Raw genomic sequence first — 24796 nt, 5'->3', positions numbered from 1 at the left:
AATCAGCAGTAATGCCATTTAAAATTTAATGAAAGCAGTTACAAACAAAAGTCAAAGTTTGTTTCCATGGAACTGAAAACAAAGGCACTCTCTTAATACTACAGACCCAGTATCTGACAGCAAGTTGCCAAGTTGTTTTACATCTACTTTCCACTCTAGACATTGAAGGTTTTTTGTCAAAATTTGCTAAATAAAAATATAAGCAAATGGAAACTAAGCCTTTTATACCAAGTTAAGTCTTGCAAACTGTCTAAATTCAAGATACCAGGGTATATTCTAGAGCCATTCTAACCATTTTATAGTTATTCTAGAACTTTCGACGTCCCAGTGTCGAAAGTTGCGGGTGTGTTTTGTTGTTGCTTTTTTGTTTGTTTTTGTCACAGTACACACTAACAGAGAAAGTCTTTACATTTATTAAGAATGTTAGGCATAGTCTGATGACAATAGATAACTTCATACGTGCAGCTTCAAAGCAATGTCCGGGTATTACTGTCTCCAGCAACATGAAGATCTGCATGTTTTCTGGTGAGAGGAGTTACAGAGTAAAGAAAGAAAGAAGGATCTGTGGTCTACAACTACAGGAATAAGCCTCTGGTCTGCAGACTGGGGTAGTCTACAGACAGGTCACTGACTAGCTCTCATGACATGACATACCTGAGGCTCAGATAAATCTATGAGGCCTGTTTTAGGGTGACATTTAGTTCCCAGATAGAAAAGTTGTCTTGCTACTTTGCTGGGACTTTTGCATTAGAATTAAGGTAGAAAACGAAGTAGAAAGAAAAGTAAGAAGTAGAAAGAAGAGCAGCCAGGGACAGAGACCTACCCAAGCTTGTCAGAACTGACCAAGTGGCCTCAACCACCTGAATTAGGAGATGGCTCAGGGCTGTAGCAGCCTGTGGGACATGTGCAAAGTGTGTCAGGTCTAAACTATAGAGTTTTCAGACTCAGAGTTCAAAACGATCTTCCAACATAGCCTTTATTTACCAAACGTTGCCAGCAAGCAACAGCAAACTGGCAGCTCCAAAATTCACTTCAATATTCCCCTGGGCACTTGCTGAGTGCTACGTATCTGCTGGCCTCCACCGCTCTAACGACAGATTATAAAGAAAACTGAGAGATTAAGGGGAGGGAGCTGTGAAGAGAGAAAGCAATGACTGAAGGTCGGGGCTATGCCCACAGGAAAAGACAGCCCGTGTGAAGGACTGTCACTTCAGCCTTTCTCACACCCCTTAGCTCTGCCTCTGGAGCCTACCCGAGCCCACAAGGGGAGGCCACAGCCGCCGGGATGCCTCCGGGCAGCCCCACTCCATGTCCCTGAGGCGGCAGCGGGCCCGAGGCCGCGGCCACAGCGTTAAGTCCAGGGAGCCACGGGCGGCTCCAAACTTGTGTAACAGGCTGTGAGCCGAACCCGGCTCTCCGCCGCGCCCCCGCTGCCTCCTCCCCTCGCCGGAGCCCGCCCGTCTCCGCTCCCCCTTGGCAGCCAATGGCACTGAGCGAGGTGGCTGCATGTGTTGGCGCCGACCCAGCGCCCGGGCTAAGAGGAGAGGAGGAGGCAGCAGGCGCTGCTGGTCGCTCGCTCCCGCCTCTCCTGACAGCGGCGGCCAGCCGCCCCCTCGGTCCCTCCGCCCCGCCGGTACCCGCAGCATGGACTCGGACTCCGGGGAGCTCAGCGAAGGCGAGCTGGTCTCACCAGCAGGTAAGGGGGGAGATGCTGCCTGCGGGACCGCTGCCGGCCGGCCCCCGGTGAGGCTGGGGCTGACTGAAGGAAGGGGTCTCCCGCCCCGCCGCCGCCGCCTCGGAGCATTTCGCACGGCAGCTGCCGCGCCGGGCTGAGGGGCTGCGCGCGGGGGAGGCGACGCCGCCGCCGTCCCGCTGTGGTGAGTGGGCGGCTGCCGCCCGGCACCAGCCACGCCAACCGCCCGACCTCTCGGGAAGGCAGGGACCGGGCAGAGGCGAGCAGCCTCCCGCCGCCCGCCAGCCCCACTCAGGAGGGGTCCGGCCCGGCTCCTCTTTGCCCCCGGCAGCCTCCTGCCCCGGGTAGGGGAGAGGGCTACCCTGCAGCTCATGCAGTTCAGGCATGTCGTGCCAGGCGGTTGAATTAGCAGCGTTGGCATCAATCTGATCCATTGTGCCTTATGTCCAGAGGCTGCAAAGTTCTCTGGGTTTGGCTAGTTTCTTGCTGCCGCTGCGGGACTCCAGCAGTTAGCCTGTGTGCAGGAGGGGGGACTGCTCCTCAGAGATCAGGCGTGCCGGGCCCCCAGGCCGCTCAGCTTCTGGTTTCAAGAGTCCTAACTTGTCACCAAAAAACCATAAAAATGCTGCTGTTCAGCTGCAGCCTGCATAGTTCTTAGATGAGACAGAAGGAGAAAATAAAAAAACATCTCTCTGCCATTTCCAAATCTCCACATTCCTAAGTCCTACGCAAAACAGCAGCAAACCCTTGCTGATGTGCTGTAATCAAAGGGTGTCCTGCGTAAGCAGTAAACGGGGCCAAACTTGCCTCAAGCCCTGTATGTATAGAAGTATATTTGTGCTACCAGCACAGCTGGCCCACTGGCAACCAGCTCAGGGCCACCCTGTACCCCTTCACGCATACCTTCAGTCGGCAGCGTTACCACCGTCGGGATGCAGGCTGCGGCGGTGTCACACGCAGCTGGACGTGACAGGCACTGGGCGAGGACGGGCGCAAGGTGCGGGAGGGACATGCATGACCCCAGCTTCCCACAGGGGAAGTCACAGGTACCTTCTCTGAAGGCGTTTAACTGGCAGGAGACAAGCAAGCGCAACTGGAATAATGTCGTGAGCTGTCCTAGAGATCATCGTAAACACAGATAGAAAGTTACTGTACTACATCATGAGATCATCTTTGAGAAAAATCTAAGCTAGCCAGATCATGGTGAAAATGTCATTTTATCCCAGCTGTCATCTCCTCCTCCTCTTCCTCATCCCCTTCCTAGAAAAGGTTTCTACACCAAACATTTTAACCAGTAAAAAAAAAAAAAAAAAGTGCCAAATAATCTGTGAAATCTTTTAACAGTCCTGTTAACACAGGAGTGGTAAACAATTGAAGGAAATCATGTAGGGAACCTGCTTTTAGCAAGGGGGGTGGACTCGATCTCCAGAGGGCCCTTCCAACCCCTACGATTCTGTGATAAAATAAATAGGTGTCTTCTCGTCTAGCCTAACACAGGCTTCAGACCAATTCAGTTTTAACTACTAAAGGTGTTTATTCTTGACATTATTTTTTTTCTTACTCAAAATCTAAAGAAATTAGACTTTTAAGAGGTTGTACAGCTCCTTATGTTCGTAGAGGTCGGTTATGCTGAAGGTACTAACAAAGACCACCAACAGTTGCACTTCTCATCCAAATATACAAAGCAGTGCACGGAGTGTAAATTACAAGCATTACATTTATAGAGAAATTAATGTGATATAGCTCTTGCCAACAACTTGCTCCTGTTGCAAATAGATTTTTCTTTTAAATAAATTAAAAATAACTATAGATTACCGTGCTTTTTATGTCATCACTTGCTAGCTGCCAAGAGCTGATGTTCATCGTTCTTCTCTACACCTTTTCCTTCCTTGTACTAAGAGAAGAAAAATTTGGTATTTTAACCATACATGGCACGTGCCAATGCAGTAGAATAAAACTGGAACAGAGTGAGAACTTAGTGGTTTTGTCTTAATGGCTTGCCATCAGTCTTTCCTACACTAAAGAATTATTACATGCTGTTTGTATCCCCCATCATCCTCTTCTGAGTTTTTTGTTTTGGATTTCATTTGGTCCCTTTTCTGTACTCTGCCATATGTGCAGTGCTGTATCTCTCTGGCCGTGGGTGTTCAGGCATCCTGCTGTCAGTCACTGCTGCAGTCACAGAAACAGAGGGGCTGCAGCGTGGGTTTCAGTCACCACCTTGCTCAGGGAACTGTCATACCCCACAGACCCAGTGACCAGAGGCATTCTGCCTGCAGATTAATAGGGCAAGCAGAGAGCATTGGATAAACATTCAGGATGAAGTCCTAGTAATGGTCTGATTATGGCCAGTGATTTTAGAACAGCTAGGGTTTTGTACTGAAAGTGACACGTCAACTTGAACATCTAGCTTATTCTCCTTTACCAGCCTCCACACTCAAAGAACATAAAGCAATGACTTCACCTTGCACAGCTATAAGCCTCTTATGGCCACTGCCCACTTTTCAAGTTGTCCAACTGTTCAAACCCAGCATGATAATTTCTCTCTAGGGCTTCACGATGCTAATGCAATACAGATGTTTAAAAGCACATCCCACTTAAGGGCTTGTGTTCCTCCTACAGTACGTACTGAGCCTTCTGCTCTGTCCTGCTGGAACAGCCCCTCTACCATTGCTGGGACTCGGGCAGCGTGAACAGGACAGGACAGCAAGGTTCCTTGCACACCCCCACCATCTGCCACACGTGCTTAGCTTCCAAGAGCCAGCTGGAGTCTTGCTCCGAGATCCCAGCAGCCTCATTTCCTTTAATAGCCCACTTAAAGCTGAGTCTCCAAGGAAGCAGAAGTATTTTTTCCCTGTCTTCTGAATCTGTTGTCACGATAGCATCTTTATATTTCTTTGGTGCAAGCAAAAAGCTCCTTATATGTGAGTATCTTAAGATACTAGCTGTACTTAAAAACAACACAAAACCAAAAACCCCACACCTCAGCACACAAGAACATCCAGCTCCACAACCTTGGCTTCCATCAGACCAGACTCCTCACATCCATTACTGCTTTGTATTGAGTTGGCTGCATAGTCAAAGATTACATTTTTTCCCCCACAAAAAATTACTCATGAGATAGACCCCTACTAAAAAAAAAAAAAAAGCAAAATAAGAAAAAAAATATATGCTTACTAGCACTACCTTTGGTAAAGTTTCTCAAATTTTATTCTATGACAGTAGTGTTTCTTGTCCTAAAGATAAGCTTTCAGAATATGAATGAGTAATCCTAGAACAGAACATTGTTCACATTTTATGTCTACCTATTCAGAGGTGTGGGATTTCTTTTTTCCTTTTTTTTCTTTTTTTTTTTTTTTTTAAAAAAAAAGTTCTTAAGAAGAGCAATGGATTTTTTTTTCTAGTTCTTTCACAGGCACCCTACCACATGAAAGTATGATTCTCTGTGCCATCTTTTAGACTAGCATTTCACAAAAATCCAGGTCATCTCCAGCAGCAATCATTTAGCAGTGGCTCTGAGGATTCTGCATGCAAGTGAAAGGCAACAGACCTTCATTTGGTGTGCATTGTCCTAGGTTCCTCAGCTAAAACAGGCAGGAATTCTGCCATATAGTTCTAATGCAATATTGCTTTAAGCCTTTCTACAAGCTACTAGGTCAGAACATAGGTTTTCATGCTTACTTAATGAACTATTATGCTACACTAGCATATGATATCTAGATGCTTAAGTGCCTGTATTGTCTCTGCAACAATATTGTTTATTTTTAATAAGTTTACCATATCCCAGAGAATAAACTGTTGCCGGTGCCTTCCTTCCCACTGAAGTCAAGAGAAATTTGGCCTAGGAAAGAGAGCAACTTGTGCTCCAAGTAGAGCTGTAAATTGGTGATAGGATTTTTTTTTTTGGAACATTAACACTGTGGAGCCTACAGGTTTGTGTGATGCCAGGGAGAACAAGATGAAAACAGCCTTATCACCAGCCTGGCATCCATGAAGACAGTGGGAGTTTTATATTCTTCAGCAGGGCCAAGATCTTACCCTGTGACTCCCAGCACAAAAAGATTAACACATTTTAAATTTGATAAATTATCTGAACTCTACCCTGAGGAATAAATATGCTCTTAGTAAAAACAACAGATTTAAATATTATTTAATGCTGTAAAACAGCCACGACAGACATGAATAATGTTTTTGGACCTGTAATATTATTTGATTCACAATGCTTAGCAAATAATGCTTTCTGGAAATTATTTATCGTGATATATAAACTGACTGCACATTTGTGATACTAATCTTTTGAGCCTTTTGCATATTTTAACACCATTTTACACAGCTAAATGCCACTGAAGTGCTAATATACTCTTGTAAATAGAAGATTAATTAGAAAGATATAAGGTGTCCATAAGGTATGTGGCACTATGCAAAAACTGTTGAAGACATTGCATAAGTGCAAGTAGGCATTTTGTAATTCTCTTCACAGTATCTTGCTGGTCTTTTTTTTTTTTTTTTAAATCATGACAAAGTATACTTTGCCCGAGGGAACGCCTGTGTCTTTGAATAGGGAGAATTTTAACAAAATGTTTCACTTTTTATGTAAAAGGTCCAAGTCACATATGCAAAAAAAATTTACTGGACTTTAGACAAGCAGGCAGAAGTGGTAGATAACAGCATGTTGTAAGTTTTGAAGCTAGAAGAAAAAACAACACTATTTTTAGTAGAAGCTGCAGACTCTACTGAATGTTTCTGAATTAAGTGCTTTCTACCAGCTAACAAAGGATTCTCCCTTCCCTTCTGCTGAAAAAGAAAAAAAGCTAGTTGAAAAGAGATGGACGGACAAGAACTAGCATGTCTGAGGGTCCCATACCCTAAACCCTCTTAAAGAGCTTGGATCAAACTGCCAACTAAGGCAAGCATAGCAGAGACACTCAGATACAAGACAGAGCAGGCAAGAGACACCTCAGGATCATAAGGCAATTCCCGCGAAAGAGCAGCGGCCAGGGCAGGCGCATGACCTGAGAGCCTGACTGGGTAAGTTTTCTCGGACCATTCTGCTCTTCCCTCCAGGAAAGACATGGGCTTTCTGGGATTTACATACAGACCCCTCCTTAGCAAAATGACCGTCAGACTGGGAGTCTTATCCAACTGAAAAAAAAAAAAACACTTCAAAAGGCAAGACTCCACTCGTGCTGTGTTGGTAGTACAGACCATAAATAATCCTATTTTTGTTAAGTTGAATAGACAATTTGGTTGAGTAGGTCAACCTCTTCAGGCTTCTGTTTTTTAAAATCAAGTGGAAATACGAACTTCATGAAGCACTTCACTGAAACCAAAGGTCACCTGCTTGAGCTTCTGTGGACCAGACTGCTAAGCAGCAGCAGTGAATAGATAGCATATGAAATAATACCCTTTTTCAGTAGCTTTGATGTGCTCCAGTAGGGAATTTGTACCTTAAGAAAAACTCAACCTTCTTGCACTTATCAAAAATGAAAAACAAAGATCAAGATTTTCCTCCTACATTTGACAGGATGGCATATCGAACCATGTGGTCTCAGAAGAACCAGTCGTCATGAAGAAGACTGACTCTCGGGCAGTGAGAACAGGCACATGAAGGATCTCATGTTATCTTACTGAATAAATATTTGAGATTCTTAATCAGATTTACTCACTTTCAGGGCAGAGCATGCTAGTGCCAAACACAACCAAATGGCAGACAAAAGCCAGCCATGACTTCACCAAATCAGAGAGCTCCTGTTTCTCAGGCACAGAAATAGACTTTACACTTAGATGAATATATGAAGGGCCCTAAACTGAGGTTTTCACACCTGAACATATGTTTCTAGCAGTCTAAACAGAAAGTCTCTACTTTAAAAAATAAAATAAGATTAGTGGATATGGACAAACCTTGGAGCAAACATTTGACGCCAGTTCATAGATGGGAATATGAAGCCGTACCCTGTCACAGCAGTCAGTGATTATTCCTGTCTGCCCTGCCAAAAGCCTGGAATGACAGTGAGTTCCATTTCATAGGACCTTTTGGCAATAGCATATGTGCTGTATAAAGCTATATATACGTCTCCTCAAAAATAACTCATACTTTGAAGAGATGTGTCTTTCATCTTTCTTTGCATCTACACCAAAGACTAAAAAGTCATGGCAGGAAGAGTAGGTCACTTTTTTTTTCGTAAAGAAAGGAAAAAGAACAAAGCTATAAGCCCTAGGTAAAAAGGAAGATGGTAGGCCAGGTGGATTCACAAGTACATCAGCCTAGGTGGTAGGGAGTTCTAAAGACCTGGCCTTCCTGAGAAGCCATTTTGCTGTTTGCATTTTACTCGGTATCACTTGGGGTGACAGGCCCTGCCAGGCCCCAGGAAAGCAGGTGAATCCTCTAACTTCCTAAAAGCACTTACTGTCTCTTCTAATAAGCTAAGCAAGGCCTGGCTGTGGGCCCAAGCAGCGGTACACTAAACTGTTCATCTATTAATATATATTTTGTCACTGTTCCAGCCCATGCCAGATAGCCTCCCACAAAATGTCCTGGCATGAGACGGAAGATAACAGTGGCCAGTATGAATTAAACAACATTTGCAGTGTGGGAAAGAATTCAGCTTGCATCCAGATGGCAGTACTCTGGTGTGTACAACAGGTTCTGTCCCAGTTTACTTACAGGTGTAGACCCAGTGGTCAGAGCAGGCCGCAGCCTTTGCCATGACAGTGACTTCTGGTGCACCACTCGCAGGTGTCCAGGCTGGCAGGTTGCTTGTATTTCTCTCTCAGAGCAGCTGCCTTGGGTTAAGACCAGGGTTTAGAGCCTTGCCCAGTCAGAGTTGAGTTATTTGCCGTTTCCCTGCAGAAATCTCTTTGCCAGTTAGCTTTTGGGAAGGCATCTTATAAGCTGACAGAAGTTTAGTTCAAGGAGACCTATGGAAAGCTGGGCCAAAATTGCTGTGGTAATTATGATTTGGGTCTCTGGTATAAAACTTCCTCTTGAGAAGCCAAACTGAGCTCAGGCCCTGCCTGGTAGCCAATGATTTTATACTCTTAAGGGCAGCCATCTTTTATGAAATAGACTGCAAAGAGCAAAAGTTACTTCTCTGTCCTTTCCAGTGGACATTAATCCCTCTTTGGTAGAGATTCTGCTGTCAGTTTGGTAGTGCTGTCTAGCCTCCCTAGCCTAGGTTTGATTAACATCTATCAACATAATAACAGATGGAAGATTATTTAAACCTATGATATGAAATAATCATTTTGCCATGAAGACATTCCTCTGGTCTTCTTACTGGTGCTGTTTAATATGAAATGTAATCTTCTGAAACACAAATACTATAAATTAGCAAAATTTACCTCATTACCACCAAAAAACATTTTATTTCTGGCATTAATTTTGTTTATCCAAGCAGCTTGTGTTACAAGGAGAAAAAAGAAAAAAAAAGAAAAAAAAAACAAGTTTTCCTCTCTTTGAAGACATATTAACACTATTACTGTGTCACTGTTTCCTCTCCAAATAGTTTTCCATTTGTTTCTACAGCATTTAATTTATGTGGTGAAATCACTGACAGATGCAGATCAAAGAATTGCACGTTTCTTGGACTTTTGAAAGTGAGGTTCTTGGGGAGGTTATTTATTTTAAAGACAACCATCTTTCAGATGATGTTTCCAATAAAAACTTTGTACCACAGTGTTATGTCAGATGAATGTCGATGCTTTTTGTTTGCTTGCGTTTAATTTTAAACTTTGTGTATTTGTGCACTATTTCTCCCTCACTCTTAAAACAGAGGGAAGTAGGCAAGAGGTATCAGGAATGACCTTTGTGGTCACTTCAAAGCAAGTTATAGTTGGTGTTGCACTATTTTGATACTTACTACTGTTTTGATGCATCTTTTCTTTAAAAGCTTCTCCTAACAGTGGAGAATATTAACCATAGATGCAAAAATAACCAGTACAGTCATGACATGCAGCTACTGGATTTCTTAGAAAATAAAGAATCAGTGAGGGGAAAATATTAGCTTGGATTACAGATTTAGGAATGGAATAAAAAGTTCACAAGCCTAAATATATGTGAAGACTACTTCCATGAACTCTGTGGAGTGCCAGTATGCCCTTTCTTACCAACTTGGACTAATTGGTGCCCTTTAAATATACCAGGCACTATAACAGTAAAGAAGGAAATGTTTGTTCAGCGATTGTATCCGGTCTCTATCAGAAGCCAGCTTCTACCGTGGAAAGCTAGCCAGAGAGAACTCCTAGCCAGGCTCAGGCTTTTTCCTCATCTGTATTTGTTTGTGAAAGCGTATTTCCATGTCAGTTCTTAAAGGTTGATGTCAGGTATCACCCTGCATAAGAAGGAATGACATAGCACTTTGTATCCTCAGAGCAGATACATCTGAGATTTCACTCTTGCCAGCCCCCTGCTTTCCCCAAGAAGAGACCAATATGTTCATCCAAAACAGTCACCGCTGGTATGTCTCCACAGAGTACTTCCTTTACAGAAATCATACAGAATTGAAGGAAAGCCAAGAACAAATCATCTTTTTTAAGGACAGATGAATACCAGCGTTCACCATAATTCCATGATTCAAACATTAAATTTTGGATTGAATCAGATTCCTAAGGGCTTAGAGCAGTCCCAGCACTCAGTTTTTAATCAGCCAGTACCCTCCAGACCAGGATACCTCTTGCAGCCCAGAGGACTATTTCCAAATTGTGAACTAGGTTTCTTTTTAATGGGTTTTTATCTAGCCCAACAAGCCTAAAAGAAAGTTTTGCTGATTTTTCTCAGTGCTAAGTGTTTAAAAAAGTATTAAAGAAAAGCTAGAAAGTAGCTACTTTCAGTGTTAAAGTTGCTACTTGCAATAGCTTGTACCAGTAAAAGGGGATGTTTTGACTACACTAACAACAGTGAATGGAACTGCTCCCTGGGAGGATATACAGGGCTTGAAATAAAGCTCAGTGCATGCAGCCTGCTGTGGCACGCAGAAGGGAAGGAAGGTCAAAAGCCCCCTTACACCCACCCTTTCACTGCCACATGCTACTGAAGAGGTTAAGTCCTTTGTACAAATGGAAAAACAACCTTTTGGATATTTTCTCCAACTTCTAACCTCTGGAATCTTTTTTGCTTTTCGCACATCCTTGCCTCTTGAGCTAACATTTTGTGTTCCTTCTCCAAATACCCACATCTTTCTAGCCTTACTGATCTCATTTCCCCTGTGCATCAGCCAATACACTACTTTCACAAACCTCAATTCCTCCAATCTCAATCCGATTCCTCATGCTTAACTCATTTCTTTTCAAACATTCTTGGATTTATGAGTTCTGCCACTATGAAATAGGACAAACACTGTTCCCTCCATGAAAGGGAAAACTGATGGGAGTAGGATATCGTCTTGTCTTAATTACAGGTATTAGAAACAGATCTGCTATGCCAGAACTAACCTGCCTCCTCTGGAAAACAAACAACCCAGACAGTGGGCTTGCAAATAACATAGGCATCATCCTGATTAACAAGGCACGTCAACTAAAGGAAAGTTTGATCTTGAAATATTGGAGCAGATAAATAAGATATTTGCTAGAAAATGAGAATACAATAATACCTCCACAGGAAACAGCAGCTTCTCTCTTACTTCCAGAATGCATTCTGGAACACCTACTTGGAGAAACAGCACTCTCACCCCATAAGATCAGATCACTGGGCTTGAACAGCAGGTCCAGGGGCAGAATTACATTTCTCTGCAGACAGCAGACTGTGGCTGTCACTGATCAAATGAGGTCAAAGGAGGACACTGCTTTCTAGTGACATAGCTTAATTACAAGGAATAAAGGAAGCAGAGCAGAACCCCTCCCATGTTTACCAACATATTCTCAAGTGTTTTAATGAAAAAGTTTGAATGAATAGATATTGTGAGAGGATTCAGAAGTTACCTCCAGGAAGCAAGCAGAAACTTTCAGCAGCTGCTAAGAAGCAGTGAAGGCGAGAGATGCTTATGGAAGCAAAATTATTCTGTCATCAAGATGAGGAGAGTAAAGACAGACACAAGGGATGTATTAAGGAAAGGTGGTGTAGCGGGGAAGTTGCCAAGGAGGAGCAGGTTCACCCGAACACCAGCATAGCAGCTGCATCCACTTTTCCTCTCTACCACTGATCTGGCTGAGCTGAACCAAACTAGCATCAGCTGAATCTGTCCCTTGAAGGGCCAGCAGCCACCCTGACACCTAGTCTTTGCCTTCAGCAGAGAGGAGTCGCTCACTCTTACTTTGGAGACTGCCTTATCTTTGTGGTTTTCCTTTGCCTGAGACTGAGTTTGGAGTAGACGTGACTCCTGACAGGTTAGCAAAGTTTAGCACGCATGTACAGCACTGTCAAGCACAGAGACCAAGGAAGCTACTCTGTCTCCCACTCTTCCAACGCAAGGGTGATTTGAAACAGAGTCCTTATCTTGCACCGGGGTATCTCTCTGGATCACGTACCTCAAATGCCAGACCCACCCTCATTTTTCCTCAGTCAGGAGCATCTTGCAAGTGACCTGCCAGCACACAGGAGGATACCTGATCCTACCCAGCAGGCAGGGAGAGCACAGCTCTGCTCTGGGGCAGCCCCACACAGCATCTCTTCCCTGTTTACATGTCCCAGCACAACACAAAGGTTGCAAAATCATATAATGTATTCATATCTTCAGATCTGTGCAGCTTCGAAACTCCCTCAAGAACCATGTCCACGCTTTCCCATCCATACACAGAAGACAAGTAACAGTTGCTCTGCCTTGCTTAGAGCTCTGTGTAATCACCTTTTGGATCTTCTCTCGGAAAATATTGCCTTAGCAACAGCTGAGCAGTACTAAGACAGCGATGTGCAGGAAGGGAGTTTAGGGTGATTGGGAAACCACTGTTCTATGAAAATGTGAAAAATGTTGAATAGAGTTTAATTTCCTTGAAGTTACTGTAGTCAGTGACAAGGAAGTAAAAAGCTACACATGAAATACCTCTGGCTGTGCACCATGAAGTTTGACTAGACATACCAAATAACCAATGCAGGCAGCCATGACTATAGGAGGGTTTTTTGATTATATACTCATCACTGAAACAGCTTTTCTACATTTATAAAGTTCCTTTTTCCTCATAGCCACATTTGAAGGAAATTCAGATAGCATGTGTGCTGTTATACTAAACACTAGTTGTGGAATGTTTCATTTCTTCCCTCACTTCTACAGAAGCTAAAGCAGTAGTTATGTTTCCTAATAGGGTTTATAATTTAGGGACAGCTGACACCTCTTAGTCAGTTTATCAGTGACCAAAAGACAATTCTGTTTGCTCATATGTTATTAAAGAGGTTGAAAATGAATCCTTAAATAAGTACTTAGCTTGCTTTTAAAGCAATACCACTTCTTTACCATGAAAGTCATAAAAATACACATGACATCACAGAACTTAAAGGTTCACAACTTTGGTTGTTGAAAGCTTTACAGCTATCTGCTTTGATTCATTTGGTTTGAAACTTGGCTTGGTCTAAAATTTTTTGAGGCTAAAAACATTTTTTTATGGACAGCATGCGACAGAGTATAGCTAGGCCTTTTTTTTTTTTTGCCTCCCTTAGAGTGAGCAAAAGTGATTTTCTTCAACTACTGAAATGCTATATGTAGAAGAAAAACTAAATAATTCCAAGTCACGGGCTTCAATAGTTCTTTATTTTGCTTTTTACAATAAAGTCTAGAGAGGAATGCAGTAAACAATATAAAAGCAATCTCCTTCATAAAAATGCATACAGCATCAGAAGCAGCTTAGTAGTTAAAGAGAACAGTGATCTGCAAAATGGAAGCCATTCTTCTGTTGGTTCACGTTTTTTCACTCTAATAATGATCATACTCTGGGAGATGCACATGAGTAAATCAGATGTTTAAGACAAGGTTTAAGTACTTTTTAACAAGTCATTAGACCTAAATAAGGGGTAGGTTCTTCATCTCTCAAGAGGTACAGTTGGAATAACAGCTCTGGGGAAGAAGAGAACGTTACAGACCATTTTTGTGCCATCAAAATTGTACCCTTCTGGTGGGGATTAATCTCTGCCTCCCCACTCTTGCCTCTGAGGAGCCTTATGGCTGGGAAGCTGCCTTCCTGGGCAGCTTCCAGGAACACACAACACTGCTGCTATGCCACGGAAGTCCTGCACCTTGACACTTTGCAACTATTTCTCAGGCCTTGAGAGACTGAATTCTGCCAGGAGTTAAAGTAGACTCTCGTGGTGAGTTGGGTTTTTTGTTTTGTTTTCTTATTTGGTGGCATTGTTTTGTTTTTAGCAGATAAGTATTTATACACATGCAAAAGTATAATATAGGTATTTGAAATACCAAAGAAGTGGCCAGTTCTGCAATACCACAGTCAGCCACATACAGAGACATCACAGATGAAGCATTAGATGGCTACAGGTAAAGGGTGTAGGTGAGATACTCCCAGGATACACACAGATGTCAGATCTCAACAGTTGGGATGCTGATTTGTGGTTTACATAATTTAGAGTTGTTCTAGCAGAGTACACATTGATACACATGTGCAGAGTAACAGGAAAAAAGGCAATATTTAAGAAACTCCACTGTCTTTCATTTGGAAAGAGAAGAAAATATTTATGGCCAAGATTTTCTTTTTTGTTTTTTCATCATTAAAATTGTGGCAGGATTCCTTTCTTCATGTAACATCCCAGTAGGAGTGTGTACTAATGATACTATACTCACATTAAGCCTGGACTTTAAAAAGATATTAACTGTTTGGCTACCAATTTTATGCATTAGTGGAGATAACTGTCATCTGTATATCTTCTAAAACAAGATTTGCTGCTTTAGTTTTCTAAGTAACACTTTCCTGAATTTCAGTGAAAGGGATATGAAATTTAAATACATGTATTAACATACTGTAAAGATATCAGTATACTTTCCCTTTGAAAAGATATCATATGGGAGGTTGTGCATACGGATGATAAATTACTGGACTGACAGCAGGGTCTTAATCACACCCTTAGGGAAGTATTTCAATTGCATCTTTCTCCTCCTATTTCTGGTCTGCTTCATCCATTTACCTTTATCCTTTTTAGGTCATAAATATTTTTTGTTATGAGTCTGTGCAGTAAGGATCCCGATGGTTTATTAAGAGCTAGTAAAAACTAATACCAGTGCAGTTCATGGTCACTGCAAGTATATTTACAGGTATCTAATGAGAAAGCTTCGGTCCCTAAGAACACCTCTGAAGGTGAAAACTTGAATATGAAAAATACATATGCATTCGACATTGTCTTCTAGAAATGTTTTATAAGAGGCTGCAGTTTGAGAATTAATTTCTTAACGACACTTGACTTTGTTATGTTAAGCAGATGACTGCAATTTTACTTTTTTTTTTTCTTCAAACTAATGCTACGGCATGGCATGAGACAGTAAAGGAATGTTACAAACCAAAGTAGAAAAATCTTACTACATTTTTAGCAATTTAGCTAGAGAGAAAACACTCATGTTCTTCCTCAGCTTTTCATTGCTTCCTATTTAGACCATCTAGCTCTCTGGCAGTAAAAGCATGTGTAGAATAAAAATAGCTCCAAATTGTGGGTTCCGTTGAGTAGTAGTGTTTCTCCTCCCCCTCCTAATACATGAACCTCTTACTGAAATGAAGAAAGCCTTTCACCCAAAGAAAATTTACCAGAACAAAAGAAATCTGCCAAAATTAATGTGCTCATGACTGCTGGCATAATTTCCAGTATAATTTTTTCAAAATACAGGGTGGGATCAAGCACAAAAAAGAGATCACAATCAGCAGTGGTAGGATGTAGGCTTTCTTCCATGACTGCGATGCACACACCATGGTATAAGTCTGTAGTTCCCCCGAGAAACCCACTCTAAGTCAGAGCAAGAACTGTTTCCCAGAGCACCTAGATTCATTCTATTTTCATAACCTGAGCTCCTCACAAACAGTGTTCTACCACAGTTTGAGTGGACTTCTCATATAAAACCCAAGGTCCACCTACAGCATAATAAAAGATGAAAGAAACTTCTCTGGCCTACTGGTCTTGTCTCAGAGAAAGGAATGCATTATATGACTGATAACTTCTTTCAAGCTCACATTTCTCTGTAAAATAGATACTGAAACAATACACAGTGATTCAAAGCCTAGTTCAGCAAAGGAAACAAAGATTTTCTACACCAAACCAAATTGTTATCCTCACTTTACTTTTTATATGAGCAGACAAAAGTTTTACCAAAGATGTCCTAAACACCTCATTTTCAAAACTGGCAGCCTGTTAGATACAAGCTCCAATCTTTCTGAAAAAAGCTCACTACTCCAGTTAGTATCTATGTAGATAGCCCATCAGTCCTGACAATGGCCAAGCAACCCTTGCTGGCTTTAACTTCAGAGCTTCTGAACCTTGTTGGTTGATCAGTTGCCTGAATCACCAAATTGCAAGTGATTTTAACACAAACATTGATTTCCAAAACATAAATACAGACAGGTTATGTGCATAGGCTCATCGAGACACAGCTGAAAAGAGATTAAGGAAAACCACTTGATTCTTTTCCTCTAAACCAACCCAGAGATTTGTCTCCTCCTCTGCAGCTAGCTTGAAAGCTATAGACTGTGTTTAACTATGAAATCAAGCGTGCATCCCTTGTATCTTATGCTATCAGGCCACATTCATATGAGTTTTTAAATACATAATCCATTCTGACCTCACTAGATTCAACTGAGATTATTCCCCCTTCTCACTCCCAACACCACCTCAGATATTACTGGTTCTTAGCTGATACAGAAGGCATTGCCCTATAGACTGCCTTCACGTGTCCAGAAGTTAATGTTCCTTCAGAAAGCCAGGTGCAGCCACCTTCTGTGCCAGCTGGCTTTGGAAGCAGAAAAAGAGCTCATCTAAGTCATCAGCAAACTATACCTGGAGGTCTGTCGATAACATCTTCTATTTGCATATTATGTAGCCTTGAGCATAAGAGCCATTATTGACAGCTAGATGAACACACACACTTTTAAATAAGAGAAGCCTATCTTTCTATAGGTAGTTGTAAATGAAAATTGCCCAGTGCCTAGAGACACTTTGTGGGTGTAAATTACACCTTTAAAAAGAGAAATGTGTTTTTCTACTCAATTAGAAGTACACCATCTATTCCAAGCCTAGAGACTGATTACATGTTGTTTTTACAGCATAACACTACAGTGAGGCCAACAGGCAAATTAATACTGAGTGCAGTTGCTGAGGAGCAGATACACTTTCTGGCAAACCTGAGAGTGTCATTTTATACATTAAACATCTGTTTTGTCTTTTTTTTTATGATTATTTTCATCTTGTTACAACAAAACCATATATGGTAGGAAAAAGTCTTACTAAACAGAGCTGTTCCTGAAGTGACTCAAGATGGATGGTCTGTTTAGTCTATCTTAGAAATCTGATTTTCAATGAAAAAAAGGAATGTTAGAACTTATGAATTATACGTAGCCTTACTCTTTTGTGATAGTGCTAGAAGTCTCCCCTAGAAAGGAGTCCTGTTGTGAATGCCAGCCTCATCCTGACCCATATGGGAAACACTTGGGACTCTTCAGCCTTACTCCCGCAGACTTTAGTTTCCATGCAAGTAAGGGAGGTGAGGTCTTGCAGGTGGTTGCTCAGCTGAACACTCCAGGGATCAGGCCTTGAGGTGTTCTGCTGAGTCTGTAACCAGGAATACCAAACCTTTAATTTAGTTTTTATGAAGTCAAAATATGGCAAGGCCAAGAAGGCAGCCTCTCGTAAACTCTAGACTACAGAAGGAGAAAGACACAGGCTGCCCTGGGGAGAGAGGACACCAAACCAAGTAGTCTTGCCTTCCTTTTACCTGCAAGCCACTCAATAGGTGCAAAAGATTTGGAACTTCTGAACACAAAGATTCTTAAGCTTTATCATATGAGGGGACAAGGAGGAACATACTTATCCTCTCAAAGTCAGCAGGCTACAAAGTCAACGTGGCTACGCAAGAAGAGTACCATAATTGAAATACAATGCATGAACAAGACTACTACAGAAGGCAATTGGCATGATGTTCAGCTATTCAGCTGCCAGAAATAAACTAATCAAGCCTTGATGATACTCATTTGAATACTAGGGGGGTTAGACATTCATCTGCCTCTTAAATCAAAATGAAATACCTCAACAGAAAGCAATTAAAATATTACATGACAGTACTTCAGGGAGCATTTTAGCTTACAGTACCAGGGAACATTCTTTCACTGAACACCACTCAAGCATGAAGCATGTACTTGTTTCTACTGGTTAGCGGAGCAGCTTCCTCTCTCTTACCTCTGCTTCCCCCACCACTGCTAAAGAGAACCTTCAGTTGAAAAAAAATAAAAATTAAAAAAAAAAATCCTTCAAATACGTAATTGAAAAGTTTAGTGGATGTGTTACCACACATAATGTCTCCAGAGGTCACTCCTTGGTTCATGCAGGACTTTGCAGAATGCCCTTCTGGATGCTGCTATCAGTTTGTAACTAAAGAATTACAGCTTGAAGTTTTTGTATGTTTAGGTTGGCTTCTTTCAGCAAAAGCAACAGCTTACATAGTCGATCGGAGCCTTTTGCAGTTCCATGAGATAATGAAACAGAGCTATACTGGCCACCCAAACACTAGCTCCACCTGTACCACTTGGCTTCTTCTTTTGACCCAAAAGCCAGAACAACATAGCCAGACCACAGAAATCCTATACACATGCACTGCTTCCCATAGCACTGCAAAGTCACTCTGTCACAAACATTTTCAGGGCAGGCCCCAGTAGCCATTCTGGGCTGCACAGAACACACACCAAGTCAGACCAGGGCCCCCTCCAGCCCAGCACCAAACACGAGGACAGAAACAGCCCCAAGAACATCATGCTTCCTGCACAGAAACACTCACACAGTCTCCAACAACTAAGAGACCCAAAACCTCCCAGCTTAGACACCACACCAGTAGCACTAAGGACCCACACACCCACCTCACAAGTTGTGCATCCCAAGTGCAAGTCTTCCACGGCCACCTTCTCCTCCCTACTCCCACCCACCTCTTCTATTTCAGGCACCAAGTGCAGCTGTTCAGTGATGCCCTTGTTGTGCTGATGGGCAGCACCTTGTACTATGGTCGGCAGCAATCCCCTTTGGCCCAGACATCCTGCCCCACTGCAGAAAGCAAGCCCTATGGAAGATAAATGCCCTCACTGCATACTGGCCTCACTGTTCTTCCCTCTTTCTGTGGCAGAAACTCCATGAAATCGGAATGCCAGCTGTCAGACTGTTTTTTGAATTCTGTTAATGTTTTTGAAAACTAGTCACACCATTGTTTGTCTTGCAGTGTAAAATTACTTAATATATAAAATAAGTATCTTCAGAATACAGTAAAACAATTTAAGTGCTCAAAATACTTTATTAACATCATGAGGAAAGACACAGTTACTAATTTTGCTATTAATAATTACTTTTTTCTTGTGTGGTATTGGAACAGGGCCTGACCTTGCAGTTTTACTTTGGTAAAAGTGAGCAGTTAGTGATAGACGAGTCATTATCTGAGAAGAAAGCAGAAAAATACTTTTCTAATGAAATTTTACAAGTTTTCTGGAGTGACAAGTAGCTAGCAGATATTATCATCTCAGTGGAAATTAAATTCTTAAGTGCTATCTCGGACCGTACAAGTCACACTGTTGGAGCCTGCAAGGGACATAGCAGTGGAGCAGGAAAATGGAAGTCTTAAATTAATTGACTACCACATTAGCAGGTAATCTAGGTGGAAGTTTTCAATGTGGAAATGATGCTGTTTGGGTCTCTCTTGCACATCTTTCACCATATCTTTGCTGGTTGCTAAGAAACAGCAACGTGCCGGCACAGCAATCAGTCCTCCTCCATTCTCAGTGGTGGTTAATTGGCCTCTGTGCGAAGCTGGCTTCCGAGCATGAGAAAAACTTTGTGTTTACATACAGAAAACAACTGGAGAACAGAAGGTCTGTGCTAAGTAAAATGTTCAAATGGCATAAAGCTTTGGAAAGTTCACATTTACCGGAATATTTTATAATACTTGTGTCTAATAAAGGAATCGTGATTAGCTGTGTCCCAAAATCTGTCCTTTTGCAAACTTTAATGAAAATTCCCAGCTTGAGTGTGAAATCCAGTGGCTACAAAGACAAAGATTATGTGACTGGTTAAATTAAAAATAATGGGGGGTGTTCTCTGAGGTGGATAGCAGATATAGCATAAAGAGGTTTACAGCTTAAGAGAAGTAAAAGATGCTACTGGTATTTTTTTAAGAAAATTTGAAGGTATAGTTTTTGTATGGAAACAAAGAATCTGGTACAAATTATGTGGGGATACAACTGTTTAGGTTACATAAATATACCTGTTTATTCTTGTCATCTGCATTTCTGATTTGTTTGAATAAATGTAAACATCATGGTATTGAACAGAAGTCTTAGCTTTTTCATTTGCTAGGAAATTTTCCGCTACTGCTTTTGTTGTACATAGTTGTAATCAAAGGATTTTATCATTTGATTTCCAAGCATGAGGGATAACTTTGTATTTCGTTATGAAAGAAGAATGAACAAGTGCCTGCTATTTTAAGGCTCAGGACAGATTTCTCATTATCTTTCTAAAAAACTTGTGGCAGCAGCAGTACTACTTTTATACTAAGTCAAGTAAGGGAATTTTAAATACCTCAGAAACCGGTTGCCTTTAAAGATAACCATTAAGAAGACATATACAGTGAATCAGACTTTAGGGTCTATAACCGTAATACTGCAAAAAAAATACTGAAACTTGTCTAATGAGATCCTGCTAGATCCTGCGAAGTGAATAGCTGCTTGTGGGCCAGACGGATTTCTGCCTGCAGCACCCACAATGGACTACCTGGGTGTCTCTAATGGCATCTAAAAAGAGGGATAAAGAGTGTCAGACTGCTACTGGCCAGGGAGATTACCAAATGAGAAAAGTTAGGTGTTGTACATGAATGCTTGTAAAGATAGATAACTTACTTTCTAAAGTGACTGTGGGGGAAATCCAAAATACAGGTCAGAATCACTTCATCTTGGATGTTATCTAAGGACAATCCTATAGGAAATGTTTTAATTAGGACATCACCTTTCCAGTGCTTGAGAAATTGAAATGTAGAAGAGGCAGGTAGCTCTGATTCCAGCTGTGATATCAAACAAGAAATCCTGCTGTGTACGATTTTGTATGATTTTCATAACTTCTGCTTGGGGGAGGAGGGAGGTCACTTGTTTATGTTTCATTTTTATTTTCCTAATGGGGTTATTACGGAATGACATTTCTAACACAAATGCAGTGGACTTCTCAGTTCTCACTGAGCAGAGATTCAGATTATCTAGGTGCTAAGTGTTAACATTAATAGCTGGCTAGGTCTCCACTCTGTTAGATAGCCTTCATTTTAGTGGCTATCTACTAAAGCTAACATGCTGTGTGGTGACAGCTTTTTAAGCAGGATGCATTCTGCAACCAGAAATGAAAGCTATCTGTGGTCAGTATGCTTTGAAAGCTTTCAAATTATAAAAATGTAGAAAATGTTTTAAATCCTTATTCTAAAGTTATCATTCATTATCAGTCAAGCCTCTGTTTTCTTTCCTCTCCATAAAGGTACAAAGATTGATACATCTTGTAAGAAATCAATGATTATTTCATTTTACTACTGATTGGGATGTCAAAGGGCTTTTCAGATGTATTGTAAATAAACAATTTGACAGAGGCCACATTGGCAGTGACCCAAAAAGAAACTATGATAATTTTTGGAGCTGCTGAGTGCTATTTTGGAAATCAGCTGAAAAACTAGCTGTTGTCAAAGCAGCAGAGGAAGGTAAAACCATACAATCAGTGGGATGGCTGCAGCCCTGATGTAGCAGAGAAAGATATGTTGCACAGGCCCAGCACATAATGAAATGAGTGAATTGAGCAGAACTGGGGTGAGAGGGGGATAAGGCTTTCCCTCCTCCCACTCCTTCCTCTATCTTGTCCCAGCTGTGACCACGAAATTCATAGGGGTAAAAAAGGTTCTCTGTTAGACATGCTTCAGTAAGGACCTAAGGTCCATATACTAGTAAGGGCTTAAGTTGGCCTTAAGCAATTTGAAGTTTTGCAGGGATTCTCTACATGTTCCATTACTGCCAGATAATACAGTATTAAAAATAAAAATTGAAAAAAAAAATAAAACCTTCAGTTCTACCTATAAATGACTATTTGTGGTTGATCTTGGTTGGTAAGAGTTTTATGGAAACTTGCTGGCTTGTGAGACCGCAGTTTGAAAAAGCACAGTGGATGTTCCACAAAAATCCATTTAAGGGCATGTGTTTAAACTACATGGAGATGTATTTTAATGTCATTGCCCTGTGAATGTCATTGTGGAGATGTAGTGAGGTGTGGTGCAATTCAATGGAATGGTGGGTTTTGCTGCTGATCCCCAAACCTGTGCATCACTTGATTGTAAGGAATGTTATCTGAGGGACTGACAGCCCTAACGAGCCTAACGTAGTGGCTTTAATGTATCTTTTGTGATATTGATCTGTGAGCAAAACTAACTATGAGTCAGAGTAGCTCAGCTGCAATAATTATAGGCTCATCCACTGACTTAGTGCTAATTGGTGATACCTGACAGACCGCCTGTCTTCTGGCTTGCTCCTAAGCTCTTTTAGAGTAAGAACTACGTTTGTAGGGAACAGCCACAGTTCTTGCCATCCACATGCAATATAAGGGAAAAGTAGAGATGCTCTGCACATGATCAAGATCCATGCCCCTGCTCAGGGTGCGTCCTTCATGACCATAATTCCATCAATCTCTGCAAGGCCTACCAATTTACAATCTCCGCATAGAAACAGTTGCACTTTTATGAAAGCATCAGTTCAGGTGGTAGTTCTATGCCCAGAAAACTTTAGGGACTGAAACCAACCTAAAAAGCACATGCTGAAAACAGTAGATTGCTCAGTGAGTGCCAACCCCGTAATATATGGTCCCACAGAACAGCATGAGGGTATAATTCCAGTCAGTAGGAACTGCAGTTTGGGTAAACCTGTGCGCTGCCTGCACGTCCAAGTGCTGTTGAACATTGTTTCAGGGAAGTTCTCGTAAAGGCTGGTGGAGATGTGGATGCATGACAAATGGATTTGGCTTCCTGAATCCACTGGCTAAAACTCCTACGTATGGTGCAAGCAACGATAGCCGCTGTTACAGCACATGAATTGTCATAGCAGAAAGGGAGGAGCTGGCAGGACATACAGACACTAGGCAAGGACTGCATTCCTGCATTCCCAGTGGCATTTTTTGGCAGGTCTCTGTGGTCCAGTGTTTCAGCTTTCAAAAGGAGCTTTTGGAAAAAAGGCTATGGAATAGCCACTCGGTTTCCAGACAGAAAGCAGCAGTTCAGACCCACCAATTGCAGATTCTTTTTAGAGAACAACCCTAGAAATAAGTCAGTGAAAAGCAAAGCACAGAATAAGCTGCTGTTTCAATGGACAACTGAGAAATACACTTGTGGTGGGTTATTTCTGTCATTCTTGTACAAGAATTGTTTCCATCATTTTAAATCATTTTTCCAAGTAACACAATCTGGTTTCATTTTCCAGCTAAATGGAGGAGAAACCTTTAACTCTTGAAAACAATTGTCAGTAACTAGATGCAGCTAAGTAAACGTGCCAGGTACCCACATAAGCCTGCTATCTACTCCAAAGTGCTGGAAAAGGGAAATAGTTATTTGAGGGGCAAACTTAAAATAGGCAAACCCAGCAATACAGACAGTCCTTATGTACTCCAGAGGAGACAAACTCCTTCAGCTAGAACAAAGATCCCTGTAGCAGTAATGACTATAGCCAGCTATGGGAAGACTGATCTGCCAAGGAGTAAACACATCCCAGTTCTCTACTGCAGTGATTTTCAATGTTTTGTTTCATTTTTGCAGATTACTTAACCTTTCTTCAGCTGAGAGCATTTACATAGTAAAATTAAGCCAATAATTGGCTAGGATTTCTTAATTACCTTTTTCACTGACACCTTGGAAAAGGTTCATGAGCTGCTCTGGTCTGGGTATGTCCACTCAGGTCTACAGTCTAGGACTACCTAGGTAAGTAACTTTCTTTAATAGTTTTTACTGAGAAAATAAACCTAAACCTCTGTAGAGGGTTATGATTTTTTTTTTTTTTTTTTTACTCTGTAGAGAGCTGGTACAAGTGCTATATAGCACATGTGCTGTGATGCATAGGTGATGTAAAACCTCTCTGTAAGCATCTGAACTTCATCCAACACAAGTGGGAATGGAAGTGCTTTGTGGTTTAATGGATTTCTTTTTTTAATGTTTGGCACTTTTGTTTTTAATTAATTTGTCTTTATTCCCCTGCTAATAAATTAGGTCATGGAGTTACACCTATTTCCTTCCATAGCTTAAGCAGCGTAGGTGCTACCACAGAGGTCAGTGTTTTCTGCACTGCTCTGTTTTCTGCAGTTTTTTGAACACGGTCATTATCAAAGGCTGAACAATGCAGATATAAATGAGCCATCAGAAGTTATAAGCTTTGAAGCTCTGTATAACTGGTCCTAACTAAAAGCAAGAACTTAAGCATTACCAGCAGCAGTTACATGGACAAGAAAGAAACCTTTTATGTAGAGAGCGCCTACAGAGAGACTCCTACTGATCACCACTGCATGAAAGAATACCAAAGAGGAGATGTGTGAGACTTCTGTTGTACAAGGTTAATACATTGTCTACTTGAATCATGAACAACAGAAGAACAAACACAGAACACTGAGAAGTTAATAAGGAAAAGTCAGTCCGATTTAATTGGAAAGCATCACTTGGCTAGCTTCTTTAGTAATTGTTGGAAGCCATCCCAACTCTTTATATATTTAGAAGTGATGTAATTCAACTCATAAATAATTTCTTAATAAGCAACAGTTCTTCCAAAGTATGTGATTTAATCTTGCAGTATTTGAGAAATAGGACTATATTTAGTGCTTCCGCCATTTAGAACATTTTATGACAACAATAATTTATCCATTGTTTATTTTAGAATTAGGGTAACCCAATAAATGCATTTGGTATCCTATGAGGTGACAAAGGCTTTGGACAGTGGATAATAAATGCT

General features: G+C 41.4%; 1 protein-coding gene and 1 long non-coding RNA gene across 2 annotated transcripts in view; one reads left to right on the top strand and one right to left on the bottom strand.

Annotated features, from left to right (window-relative positions):
• Window positions 1-874: 874 nt before the first annotated feature.
• The window catches only part of TNFAIP8L3 (TNF alpha induced protein 8 like 3), a 46263-nt gene continuing 22341 nt past the window's right edge, over window positions 875-24796 (top strand). The window contains 2 exon segments of the mRNA XM_048060223.2: window positions 875-1609; window positions 1612-1696. Of these exon segments, the coding sequence (XP_047916180.1) occupies window positions 1484-1609; window positions 1612-1696 (211 nt within the window). The 5' untranslated portion in view covers window positions 875-1483.
• Window positions 2621-18710, bottom strand: LOC106033782 (uncharacterized). Its single transcript, XR_001205551.3, has 3 exons — window positions 18671-18710; window positions 3509-3587; window positions 2621-2809 (listed from the first exon to the last, which is right to left on the bottom strand). It is a non-coding gene; the product is annotated as an uncharacterized lncRNA (long non-coding RNA).

This window comes from Anser cygnoides, chromosome 11, assembly GCF_040182565.1.
Source record: "Anser cygnoides isolate HZ-2024a breed goose chromosome 11, Taihu_goose_T2T_genome, whole genome shotgun sequence".
Classification (NCBI taxonomy): domain Eukaryota; kingdom Metazoa; phylum Chordata; class Aves; order Anseriformes; family Anatidae; genus Anser; species Anser cygnoides.
This window is presented reverse-complemented; position numbering and strand designations above follow the sequence as displayed.